The 13,562-nt window shown below is 38.3% G+C and overlaps 1 protein-coding gene across 2 annotated transcripts in view; it reads left to right on the top strand.

Annotated features, from left to right (window-relative positions):
• The window catches only part of LOC130096897 (low-density lipoprotein receptor-related protein 8-like), an 87,365-nt gene that overhangs the window by 10,167 nt on the left and 63,636 nt on the right, over positions 1-13,562 (top strand). For both annotated transcript variants that reach the window (XM_056263598.1, XM_056263590.1), the window contains exon 3: positions 9,477-9,599. In XM_056263598.1, the coding sequence (XP_056119573.1) occupies positions 9,477-9,599 (123 nt within the window). The remainder of the gene's footprint in view (positions 1-9,476; positions 9,600-13,562) is intronic.

Raw genomic sequence — 13,562 nt, 5'->3', positions numbered from 1 at the left:
TCGGGTTTGCCAACATTCTCTGATGCTAATTCAGCCATGCTCATTCTAATAGTAGTGTTGTCTAACTTTTAAAGTGCACTTTTAATGATTTTAATGCTAGTCTAGCCACTGCTCAAAGGTTTGTTAAAGCTGTAAATTGATGTTCCATCTACAACATAGTCCATGTGACTGATGTGGAAGGAAATCAGAACTCCAGGCACTGGATTCAGAAAGAACATACCACAAAATAGGGTGAAAATATCATTTCAAAAATGGATAACAAAATATCCTAAATTGAATAAAAAAAATAATCTCTTAAAGTTAGGATAACCTCCAACTTGTCTTAAATCCCAAAAGGGAAAGCTGTTTAATTACTTTATTGGGTTGTTTCAGATATTAAGCATTACAACATAATACTAGCTACCAACACAGACTCATCGGAAATATGTGACTACATTTCTGCAAAACCTGAAATACGTTGCTCAGTGTACATTTCGCTTTGTTCTTTGCAGATCAAATGAACACAAGAGGCAGTAAAACATGAACAACTTTTGTCTCTTTGCACATAGGTGCAGATTATCAATTAACAAGGACTTATTTTCACACAGTTTCTTGCACAATACTACATTATATGACCTCGAAACACTTGTACCATAACTCATGATTTGTAAACTAATACATGTTGATGTTTGCATCATAACCAGTTCCTTATGTACGGCTTTTCTAATGCGGAAAACTTGTTCAGTAGCTCAGCTGGTACAGCATTGCACTTGTAATGTGGAGGTTAGATTGCTGTGAAACATGAGTCACGATAAAAAAAGCTGAAAAACTAGAAACAGTAAAAATGGCATGGTTGCTTCAGAAAATGTGTTTTCAACTCATGTTTGCGTTTGCACACACTATCCGTTAGGATTAGTGTAGGTGCTACATTATTTTCAAGCGTGGTAGAGCATTAACCTTTTAGCGCCAATCACCAGACATTTCAATTCCCACCTGCTGGGATATGTGCATTAAACCAACATATTAAAATGTTGCCACTGTCACATTCAAATGTTTTACGCCTTTATCCAAAGCGTCTTACAAATGAGAGAAACAGAAGCAATCAAACTAACAATAGGGCAACAATACGCAAGTGCTGTGACTAGTCCCAGTTAGACCAGCATATATATAGAATAGTGCTACTACTCCGTTCTACTTAACTTTTCTTGAAGACCAATCTTAATCTAAACTGTACAAAATTGTCCCAAACCCAATCCATCAAGTGATTGTGGCAAGTTCCTATAAAGGAGAGCCTTATGAGAAACCAAGGCTAGAAGGTGAGTCACTCCCTCATCCACCTGGAAAACTATCCTTAATCCAGTTACAGGTGAAATCTAGCCTTGAGGAGCAGAACGAACATCGGTACCGACTTCTGAAGCTTCACTCTAGTGCATCTCTAATGTTTGAGCTCTAATACCAGATGGCAGCGTGCCCCCTGCCAAGCGCCGCCCGACCCCCATGAGGCTTGTGCTCGGTGATCAAAGCTGCACTGAGCTCTGCCTCCAGGAGACGGAGTCCAAATGCATCATTGTTGAGGAAAACTGGGCTGAAACCTGCCCAGAGAAGAAAGGGCGTTAAAAGCTGTGTTTCCATCTAATGTCACGCTCAGACTCGACAGAGTAGCTGTGGCAGAAGAAATGCTGTTCTTCATCATTTATCGCAAACATATTGAGAGGATGAAAGAAAGGAGAACGCAGATTAACAATTACCACCAATTTGTCAACAGTGAAGTATTACACTGTCTAGAAATCTAGCATTGATTGAGAGACACATTTGCTTTTAAGAATAGAGAGGGATCTTTGTCAGTTGTGAAGGAGGTGCTCTGCTTTTTGATAAGAAGGCTGAAGGCTTTTTTGATGTTTGCACACTGCTTTTTAAATGATGTCTGTTGGAAACAGCCCACACAGTTGTGTGTACTTTACTAATCAAATGTGTACACACCGTACATCCACACACACTTTATTCTGAGGTTAAACTAGCATGAGCACTCTTATGTGTTTGATCAAAAACGTGTAGGCTGGAGGTCTCCAACCTTATTGTGAGTGAGAGCTACTTGAAGAGAGCTAGCTTATGCTTCAGGTTGCTAATATCTTTTGTTTCATATCATGTTTCCAAGGAATAATAATGAAATCTCTTTTTATTATTGAAATATTGAAAATATTGTGAACGATTTCTAGCTGGTCTTGATTCTTCTGATTGGTTCCTTAGTTCCACAATTATTTTTCCCATTCATATTTCCCTTAGAGATTTGAAAAAGTCTTCGGTAAAGAGTTATAAGCAAAGAACCTAACCAACCTATGAAGTGAATCAGGGGGCCATATGTATAAAACTTCTCAAAACTTCTCTTAAGAATAGGTTGAAGCTTTGACACAAGTGTCAAAAAATTAATTAATTTAAGAATAGGGGCTATTTATAAAGAAGTTTAGCAAAGTCTAAGACTGACTCTTAGGGGCTACTGAGCTGGTGTGAGTGAGTGGAGGCGAGGCTAATTTGCATGTTCATATGAACTGCGTATACTAAATGAGGCAATGGTGTAGAGGTACATTCAAGCTATTTTAAGGTATATGAAATGTTTTTTCAAAGAAAAAACTTTTAAATATGTAATTTTGGTGATCAAAGATGAGTTTTAAGCGATACAATTATTGACTACAGGGGGAGTTTAAATGTTTTTTTTTTATGTCAAGCAAGTATTATGAAATAAGGTTTAACATTGAGTTTATTTATAGAATGTGCTCTGGTTGACTCACACGCTCCATCCGATCACCAGGTGCCCGTGGGCACTGCATTGGAGACCACTGTTGTAGTCTATGTATGACTCCCCATCCACAGAAATCGAATTTTTCATTCAGTGATCTCATAATTGTCTGTCAATGTCTCCTCTGCAGCACTTACCGACAAATGTAACTCATACTGCATGTAAATGTAAATGAAATGATACCATTGACATTTGATACCATCAAGTCAATCATTAGGGCCAACTTAGTATGTCACTACATAGTTACAGCCAGTAATAAATCAATTTAATGACTAGATGTAGCCATTGTGCAGATAAAGTTTTAAGTTCAGTAATACTGAGGCAAGAAATTGATTGTTCAGTGAAGTGTAAGGAAGTTGGACCTGTGCCAGTGCAGTTATAGCACTTCCTTCGACCTACTACTGCACTAGCGCCCATACAACCGAAAAAAAAAAAGTGTCTGAAGCCTTAAAAAAGCCTAATTATACCAGACTTCCTCTACACTAACTATTTGACTGGCCATTTAGAGAACCCACTGACTAGTTGATTATGAAATTGTGTAGTTTTACACATTCCTAGTTCAATAAACTTCAATAAACATTAGAATATTTGTAAAAAAGAAAATATTTTTTAAAGATCAGTAGAATAAATGGTTTGATGGCAGTATAGACATCTTTATGAAGCTCTGCAAAAAATGTGTATTTTATTATAACCTCCCTTGAGAGACCATTAGACAGCAGCAGAAAACTACCACTGAGAGTATTAAAGTACACTCATCATCAAATCCTTATAGTGCTATAATAGAAGATATATCCCTCCAACACAGTTTTACTAGTGGCTTTAAACTCAAATACACAATAGTAAATAGTAAAGTAAAGTAAAAATTGTTTCAGCATCTGTGATAATGAACTATAATTTTTAATTCTAGCCATCTGCCAAATATTGAATTTCCTTTGTTGATACGAGGATAAAAATAAGAGTGAATCTGGATTAGATGTGAAGGCATGTCATGGATTTATATTCTGATATGTGAAGCATGTCCAATCGTTTGATAGAGACATTTATTTGAGGATTACACACATAAACATGATTGGGGACAGGCTGTTCTTTGGTGCGCGAGTGTTCAAAGCTCCAGGTATTTCAATTTGTCCCTAAGCCCTAATTCTGGATCAGACTCCTGTTGAAATCCTGTAGTGTTATATGAAAGGGAGAGGAAATGAAAAAGAGAGAGAGAGAGAGAAAGTTGTAGAAAAGTTAAATGTAGCCTCAGATCAGTTAAAGGAAGCTTTAGGACTGTTTTTTCTTAATCCCTACTTGTCCTGATCGACATCCATAAAGGTTTTAAAATGACCCCTTTTAACTGCAATTATCTAATGCTAAAACTGTAAGATGCCTTGTTTGGATTGATGACAAATATTTTTAGGTATGATAGAAAGTTGAGATACACATTGGACAAAAAGAAAATGTTTGTGTGTTTTGTGTGATTTGAGCATTTCCTCTCATTTAAGACTCATGATTACTCAATTAGTACTTGATTTAAAAAAAATCTTGTATTACAATTTATATTATTCTCAATTAATTGGTAATATAGAGGGACAACCCATAGACAAGGGTCTAAGCAATAATACTGTAGGGAAAAAAGTAAATAAATAAAATGATTAAATCTGCAGTACACCATGATACTCAATTAATCTGCAAAATTGTTGGTTGCTAACTGTTACTTGATTAATCATCAAAATAATCAGTAGATTGTTCACACTAAGGTTCATTGAAAAAAAAAAAAAACACATTAGCATGTTGCTAATAATGTTAAAAACTAATAATTGTGTTCTATGAGAAAAAACCCATAGAACACACATTTTGGTTAAAAAGAAATCTATTAGTACTTAGATTGAACTATTGTTTGTCCCCACATTCTTCTACTCTGAGGGCCAGGTAGTGCGAGACCTGGATGTTGGGTTCCCGTCTGCTTGCTTGATCCTAATGGAAAATAATTGGCAGATTACTAGACTAAGATGCACAACACAGAACACTCAATCACTGAACAATCAAAATAATCGGCAGATTACTCGATTACCAAGATATACAACAAAGGTTAGTCGATTAATTATCAAAAAACTTGTTATTACTCGATTACTGCAGGCTACTAAATTAAATGAATCAATAACAGTTGACAGATTACTCCCTTTCCAATCTGTATAATGCAGATTACTCAATTATTCACCATCATTTTCATCAAAAAACTCGATTACCAGGATGCACAACAAAAATGTACTCGATTAATCAAGAATGTTGTTGGCAGATTACTCAATTACCAAGATGTGCAACAAACAGTTACTCGATTAATTATCAAAACACTTGGCAGATTACTTTCTGTCACAGATTTCGTTCCAAACCGTACAATGTGGATTACTTAATTAATCGTCCAGCTCTACTCTGAACCAGGATCTGTGGTTTGCCATAAAATAAGCATCTACTGTCTGATGCACTTGGATTCTCAGAGAGTCCTTTTGATTTTCGGGATTTTAGTATCAGAAGAGATGCGGGATCTTTGAACTCTTCTCACCCCACTTCTCACTGACGCCCAGACAAACTGCTGCAAATCCTGCCTAATGTGATTTCATTTCCCAAATGCACTCTGTTTAATTTCAAGGATGATATTTACCAATTAAAAGCGAATCTTCCATTTGCTTGAATGGGAGACTCAGAAATAAACTATTTCTTAACAAAACTATTACATAGTGTTTTGTGGGTGTAAGTTTGTGTGCATGTGTAGGCCTCTGTCCTTCCTTTGTGTGGCAGTAAAATATTTACATTTCCATCATGTCTCAATCCTGTTTTCAGGTATTGCTTCAGCTTTATTTTGTGCTTGGTTAGATAGTAGGTTAGATAGTTTTTTGTCACTGAGGCATATGTTTGTGCCTGCATGTGTTGGTCAACCTTAGACTTTTAAATCACACTAGAACACAGTGATGGAAGACTGCAGGACCAAAACAAGATGTAGAGATGGATAGAAGTACGCTTGTCTGCCCTGTTCTGACAGAAAGGAGAAGATATCTGGTTTATACTGGGCAGGCCTCGGGTGATTACAGTGTCCAGATTGAGCCGCTCGGGCTGAACTCTATTTCTTATCTGGAGGTGAAACTCAAAGGACTGGAGGACATATAAACTATCTTGTTATTGGGTTATGATGTGCAGTACTATTACATATCTGATCTGATCCAAAACCCACCAAGCTGCCTTTCTAACTAGTGCCTATATACAGTATGTAGCTGCCTTCTTAGGCAGCATCCTAACCAAAATGGGACCGTTTTGAAACATCTAATGCAAATCACGATGAACCTTAGTTTGGGTAGATGTCACATGGTGTGTGATATATTTGTAATAACACATTTGTCATGATTAAATTAAAATAATGATTTAAAATGTACTTTAAAGTCAAACTTTTAATCTGACTTAATCTAATTACAGTGTGCACTTTTGAGTGTGTTAAGAAACGTCATGAAAGTGTACACTTAAAGACCCACTCCGATGAAAATAATGTTTTTCTAGGTGTTAACATGTTCTTGTGGCATTTTTCTGATGTTAGAGGACATATCTTGAGAAAAATCAGCTCAAAGTTGTATTTCTGAGTATTTCTACATTCAAATGGCTGTGAATCAGTAGCAGACGCTAAAATGCAGGCTAAAATAGACTGGAGTTGTGACGTAGTAACTCCACTGGGCGTCTCCACACGCGATGTCTTGGAGTGAAATAATGATCGGTGATCGGTGATAACTTTGATTAACTTCGGATAATAATAATTAACGTGTATATAATACTGTTGCCCCACCGGTATTGGGGGTGTAAGCTAGCGGGAGAGACAGAGCTCTCAGCAACGGGCAGGGGGAGGGTCGTCTCCGTGCCAACGGCTCCGCCCACAACGCAGAGGCGAATTGCTAATGAGCCACTGCCGCTCTGCTGAAGCGAAGTCCCAGAAAACGGCACAGGTTTTGTGATTTTGGCTAAAAATGGCATAATCATAATTTAAAGACCACTGGGAATGTTTTAAAATAGCTCAAAATATGATCGGAGTGGGACTTTAAGTGATATCTGCATATACAGCTTTTTTTTTTAAATATACTTTTATGATTTGAAGCTCATTAGTGCACATTCAATATAATTAAGAGCAATTCTTTTCCACAAGGGACAGGCTTGTTTTCATTTGCACCAAATTAAATATGACATAGCATGTTGCTAAGCTAATTAAGAAATATTTTTAATATGGGGAAAACACACAAATGTGTTAAAATAGTTCATTCTTAATTAAAATTGTTATCAATATTTCAGTATTGAAAGGAAAAATAAATGTAATCACTGTCCTCTCGAGCTCATTGCAGTGCAGTCTTGGATTGCCTTGTCTGTGAAAGATTGGAGGTGATGCTGGCTAAAGAAGCCTCCATGTCTGTAGTGAGCCTTTCACAGAATTTGGCTTTGTATTGCCTTGGGTAAGATAAGATAGGATAATGCCTTGGAGAGTAGCTGTCCGTATGAATACAACCTTTCTCTCATTCTTACACTATAGCCAGAATGGTTGGAACCCGTACAGAGATGTCATAATGGACATTGTTTCCCCTCAAAGGTCTGAAACTTGCTTATGATGCTGAAATGTTAAAAATGTGTATCAGTGACTGTGCATTTGATGTTATACAATTATGCGAAGGGAGATTTTAAACCAATGAGGTTTCACTGTGGGTGGAGCTTCGCAGATAAGTAGAAACCAAGCTAGTGTTCAGATGTCCTGCCACTCATCACAGCTATATGAGTGGTTAGGATCATTTATTGGTTATCTCCTTATCGCATCACATCTATTTACGACACATTGTTGCTTATAACTAGATTTCAGTTGAAGTTTTACATTCCTCTCTTTTTCCATCTCTTTCTATCCCTGTTTTTTCTCCTTTTTTCTGTCTCTGAAAGTACCATTCTGTCTTAATTAAAAAAAAAAAAACAGCAGTGCGCCCCTAACAGATGGCACTAATTGGTGAAAACAGTTGTTAGTGAGTAAACAACTTTAAAGTGTATCACTGAATCTCAATGCAGATGCCTTCATTGTCCTTGAATACAAATAAAATGTCATAGAAGGAGTCATCCAAGCCATATCAAGGAAAAAATGCATCAATGTGCAAAAAACATGCAGAACACCTTGGCAACAAAGAAACATCCCGGGCAAACATCCAATGCTACAGTCAACCCAAGTCACATTTATTTATATAGCGCTTTATACAATACAGAGTGTTTCAAAGCAGCTTCACAGTAATACACAGGAAAATAACAGTTAATGCAGAATTCTTTCCTTGTTTACAGTTCCGACTCAGACAAGCGTTACAATAGACTTCAGTGCACAGTGTGATTTTTAAGTAAAATATACCAATTTAATGAATCCAAATTAATTATTTTTATGTGGACTAAAAGGAATTTTTTGGCCAATCAAGGCATGATATTTTTATCTGATGTTTTTCTTTTAAATAATATAAAATTATAGTAACATGGACAAAAACGGCAGACTAACAACTTTTTTTTAGGTAATTCCTGTAAAATTACATTTTAAACTGTCCAAACACACAGATCCTCAAGGTGATGATACACAGGGCAACTTTTTGGGCAATTTTGCTGGGCAATGTTGCCGTCAACTGGCAACCAGATGAGCCACAACCGAGCTAAATTATCCAGATAGAAATGTATTACCCATTTTCAATTGCCCAAGCAACAATCGCTCGGCAAGATTGACCAGCAACATTGCTTAAAAAGTTGCCCTGTTTATCATGACCTTTAGACTTGCATTAAAAAGAGCAACCGGCAACAGTTGCTAAGGTAGGATTGGTCAGCAGCAAAGTGGGGCTTAGCGAAGGGTCTATCATGATTACAATCTGCTCAATAAACGGGTGTTTACTGTTGTGAAGGAGAAGCGAGAGCTGCTGATGTAATGTTCCTGTTAAAAACACATTCTCGGATGAGTCAGATGCACAGCTTGACGATTCGGGGAGGGCTGCGGGTGCATTCCGTTTGATTAGACGCGTCCCTGTTGGTTGGTTACTGGCCCACACCACGCATTGCCTTTACCAGAGTCCAAGGACAATAGGAGGCCTTACAGAGCTGTGGGGAAAGAATATGATGCAGCATTGCCGCAGTGGATCCTTAAGGTTTGTCGACAGGTCTTGTGGAGTTGTGTTAGGGTATTGTGATTGCCGCCCACTGAAGGTCTGTGAGAGTTTGTAAGTAACTCGGCAGGTGGAGAGCAGTGTCTCTGCATATAATATCTGCGGCTCCAGACTGTTGTCCATGCTCTATTGCATACAGCTCCATCTGCTCTGATCTGTGAGTGCAGCAGTATTACAAAAGCTGTAAATCTGTTTTCTATGCATACTGTACCTTTCATTTTTTTCCCCCTCCATTTTATTAAAAATTTCACAACTCACGATTTTTAAGTGAAATAGACTAAAAAGACAATTGGCAAGTGCATTTGCTTTCTAGCATTAATGTTAGGTATCGCAACATTTTTGATAAAAGGATAAATGGAAATTCTGTCATAATTTACTTACTCTCATGTCATTCCAAACCCATTCGATTTTCATTCATATTCGAAACACAAATGAAGATATTCATGATGAAATCGGAGAGAATTCTGTCTTGAAATTCTTTTCTGTACAAGCATTTAACTCTCTCTTTCTTTCTCCATGTGCAGTGAAGAACACATGCGCACCCTTAGAGTTTGCGTGTGCGAACGGTCAGTGTGTTCCTGGGCGTTGGCGTTGTGACGGAGAACCTGAGTGTCCAGATGGATCAGATGAGGCTGATGCCACCTGCAGTAAGTCACATCACATCTTACTGGTTCTGTTCATTTCTTGGTTTAATTGTTTGCTTAAAGCAGTGGTTCGTAACCTTTTTGACCCAACTTTGTCCAAGACAATATTCAAAGGTCCTCCTATATGTAAGCTATGTACCTCTGGTACTTCTGTTGTAATAAAAATAAATAAACTGAAAAAAATCTTCTTTTTTTTTATAGCATTTTTTAGATTTCTAGTTCAGTCATGAAACTCTAGGGTGCAGGCTGATAGGTCCTTTACATGCAATCTGCAAGCAATCACATCATTACCGCATGGCACAAGCTGATTGGCCTCTGCTGATTCTACAGCTAATGAGTCTGGTTCAGTGTTTGCTGTAGGCTAGTCCTGTATCGCGCTATCAGAGTTCCTCTGAACCCCTCCCCCTCCCCCTGCTCCACCTGCCTAGATCTGCTAGAGGATACATGTATGTCTATTCATGCAGCAGCAGCATATCTTGCATGCTCACAGCATCATGTCTGTGTTTCTATTAGCAGTAGCAAATCCATACTTGCTCTGAAGCAGCAGCATGCATAGCAAATCTAGTCCGCCAAGAACAAATACATTAACATTGCAATGTTCATGAACTAGGGGGTTGCACAGACTAGTCGACTTTTATGTTCTGCCATGATGTTTTAAGCTTCACATCGACTAGTCTTTGAAGTCCGCTTTTACGCTCCGTTTCCAACAGTTAAAATGACAAATAAATGTATACTACGAGATCGCTCTACAATATATGTTTGATTATACCATCTGGATGCTCAAAATGAATCAGGTAAATGCATGTTCTAAACGAATGCACTGCTGCATTGTAACGCACACACATACAGACAGTAGCGCGCACATCACGTGCAGATCGCAGGCACACAGAAACATTCAGTAGCGCAGAAATGTATTGTCAACTCTGTTCTGCGATTTATCAATAAAATAGCTTAGAAACTGAAAAGTTCTAGCATATATTTCTTAGTAACTAAAACCCACAGCTTCACTATAACGACCCAAAGACAAAAGAACTGATAAGCTATTATGTAGGAGCAATAGCTTATGCCATAGCTGTGCACAAGGCAACCCGCTTTCAAGTCTCAGCTCAAGATTTAGGCTTATTTGTTCATTAATGACGTCATCAGCGACTAGTCATCGTCGACTCAACTTAAATCACATAAATGCCGGCTTAAAAAAATCTGAAATTGTTCAACCCCTGTCATAAACATGGCAAAACTATTCAGTGAGTTGTTGTGATTTAACTAATTTTAAATATACCTATAGGGAAGTTTGCCGAGGCCCCTGGTTAAGAACTTATGATTTAAATGATTGTAACTATTGTGACTATAAATTGCATCTGTGATAGGCCTATTCTGCAAAAGAAAATAATTTGGACTCAACCCTCAGTTTGTAAAAACAAGCACATTTGTTTATACAGTATAGCTCTAATGGAAGTCAACAGGGCAAATGTATCCACATAAGAAGTCTCAGCATTAAAGTGATCACATAGATAACTTTCAACAGCTCCAGTTACATATTTTTTTGTACAGAAGAGTTAATATACATGCTGTAATTTTAATACAAGCTTCTTGTTTAGCCCCCCAGAAGGCCTTATTCATTATGAATCATCCATAATGCATTACTGTGAAATGTGGGACGAGTCCTTTTTTTTTTTTTTTTTTTGGTAAGCCGAGTGATATAACTTGCAATGAACCCAGAACATTCCTTTAGGCTACTAATATTAAACACACTCCTGTAAACTGCACCTGAAGTCAGGTTAGCCTCTCAGTTTAAACACAGTCACTGATTGGCCACCCAGTGTGTTTGTTGTGCAGAAACATGATTGTGTTTGTCTGATGTTTGGTCTGATTCACTTATCCAGTAAATGTTCTTTCCTCTCTGTGGAAAAATTAATGTGACATGTTGTACAGTTCATGTAGATAGCATCACGTAAACTCTATGTACTCACGACTTTGTGATGTATTCAAGGGTGAAATTCTGAATTTAGGATTTAGTGAATTTAGAAGCAACAATCCTTCTTTTCAATATACACTCACCTGAAGGATTATTAGGAACACCTGTTCAATTTCACATTAATGCAATTATCTAATCAACCAATCACATGGCAGTTGCTTCAATGCATTTAGGGGTGTGGTCCTGGTCAAGACAATCTCCTGAACTCCAAACTGAATGTCAGAATGGGAAAGAAAGGTGATTTAAGCAATTTTGAGCGTGGCATGGTTGTTGGTGCCAGACGGGCCGGTCTGAGTATTTCACAATCTGCTCAGTTACTGGGATTTTCACGCACAACCATTTCTAGGGTTTACAAAGAATGGTGTGAAAAGGGAAAAACATCCAGTATGCGGCAGTCCTGTGGGCGAAAATGCCTTGTTGATGCTAGAGGTCAGAGGAGAATGGGCCGACTGATTCAAGCTGATAGAAGAGCAACTTTGACTGAAATAACCACTCGTTACAACCGAGGTATGCAGCAAAGCATTTGTGAAGCCACAACACGTACAACCTTGAGGCGGATGGGCTACAACAGCAGAAGACCCCACCGGGTACCACTCATCTCCACTACAAATAGGAAAAAGAGGCTACAATTAGCAAGAGCTCACCAAAATTTAACAGTTGAAGACTGGAAAAATGTTGCCTGGTCTGATGAGTCTCGATTTCTGTTAAAGCATTCAGATGGTAGAGTCAAAATTTGGCGTAAACAGAATGAGAACATGGATCCGTCATGCCTTGTTACCACTGTGCAGGCTGGTGGTGGTGGTGTAATGGTGTGGGGGATGTTTTCTTGGCACACTTTAGGCCCCTTAGTGCCAATTGGGCATCATTTACATGCCACGGCCTACCTGAGCATTGTTTCTGACCATGTCCATCCCTTTATGGCCATCATGTACCCATCCTCTGATGGCTACTTCCAGCAGGATAATGCACCATGTCACAAAGCTGGAATCAATTCAAAATGGTTTCTTGAACATGACAATGAGTTCACTGTACTAAAATGGCCCCCACAGTCACCAGATCTCAACCCAATAGAGCATCTTTGGGATGTGGTGGAACGGGAGCTTCGTGCCCTGGATGTGCATCCCACAAATCTCCATCAACTGCAAGATGCTATCCTATCAAAATGGGCCAACATTTCTAAAGAATGCTTTCAGCACTTTGTTGAATCAATGCCACGTAGAATTAAGGCAGTTCTGAAGGCGAAAGGGGGTCAAACACAGTATTAGTATGGTGTTCCTAATAATCCTTTAGGTGAGTGTATTTTGTACCCATGGATCAAATTAAAGAGGTGTTATTTTATTTAGCGGAAGTTATTTCAAAGCTCATCAGAGAATCTCATCTAGTATTTAATTACATTTTTACCTTCTGCCATCGCGTGTGCACTTTTATAATGAATGATTTAGTCCCCATCCCCAACCAGTTCAGAAAATGTGTGTTCAGGGATGATGTTCAGTGGGAAAACATGAGAGACATCTACAGAATGGGCTGTTTGTGCTAGAGTTCCCATTAAAGATGAATGAGTCCACAGTTCAATTCCGCCCCAAGACAAAACTTCACCACTGTACTAACTGATAAAACAGAGAAACTAGAATGACTTGTAGTTTTTTGTCCTGTGGATGGATTGTTCCATCATTTGGTATGTTCGTCCATTTTTCCTTTTTAGTATGTAAATATGTAATAAAGAATCCAACTGGTCTGAAGCCAACATGACATCATGACTTTGCGTAAACATACACGCCACTTTCAATTCAAGTGGCGTGTTATCTATACGCATTTTGAGCTATCCGCGTGTATGTCCACGCCGAAATCTTTTGCGTGTATGTCTACGCCATTAAATGTCCGAGTGATTCCGCGTGTATGTGTACGCCGTTAAATGTCCGAGCGAAACGAAGCAAAATCTATATCTACATCTGTGGAGCGATATTTCTTTTCCTAGGATGGTAGGAGAAGAC

This window comes from Rhinichthys klamathensis, unplaced genomic scaffold (assembly GCF_029890125.1).
Source record: "Rhinichthys klamathensis goyatoka isolate OS25496 unplaced genomic scaffold, OSU_Roscu_1.1 h1tg000011l_1, whole genome shotgun sequence".
NCBI classification, from domain to species: Eukaryota; Metazoa; Chordata; class Actinopteri; order Cypriniformes; family Leuciscidae; genus Rhinichthys; species Rhinichthys klamathensis.
Note: the sequence above shows the minus strand (reverse complement) of the source record. Positions and strands in the feature narration are given on the sequence as shown.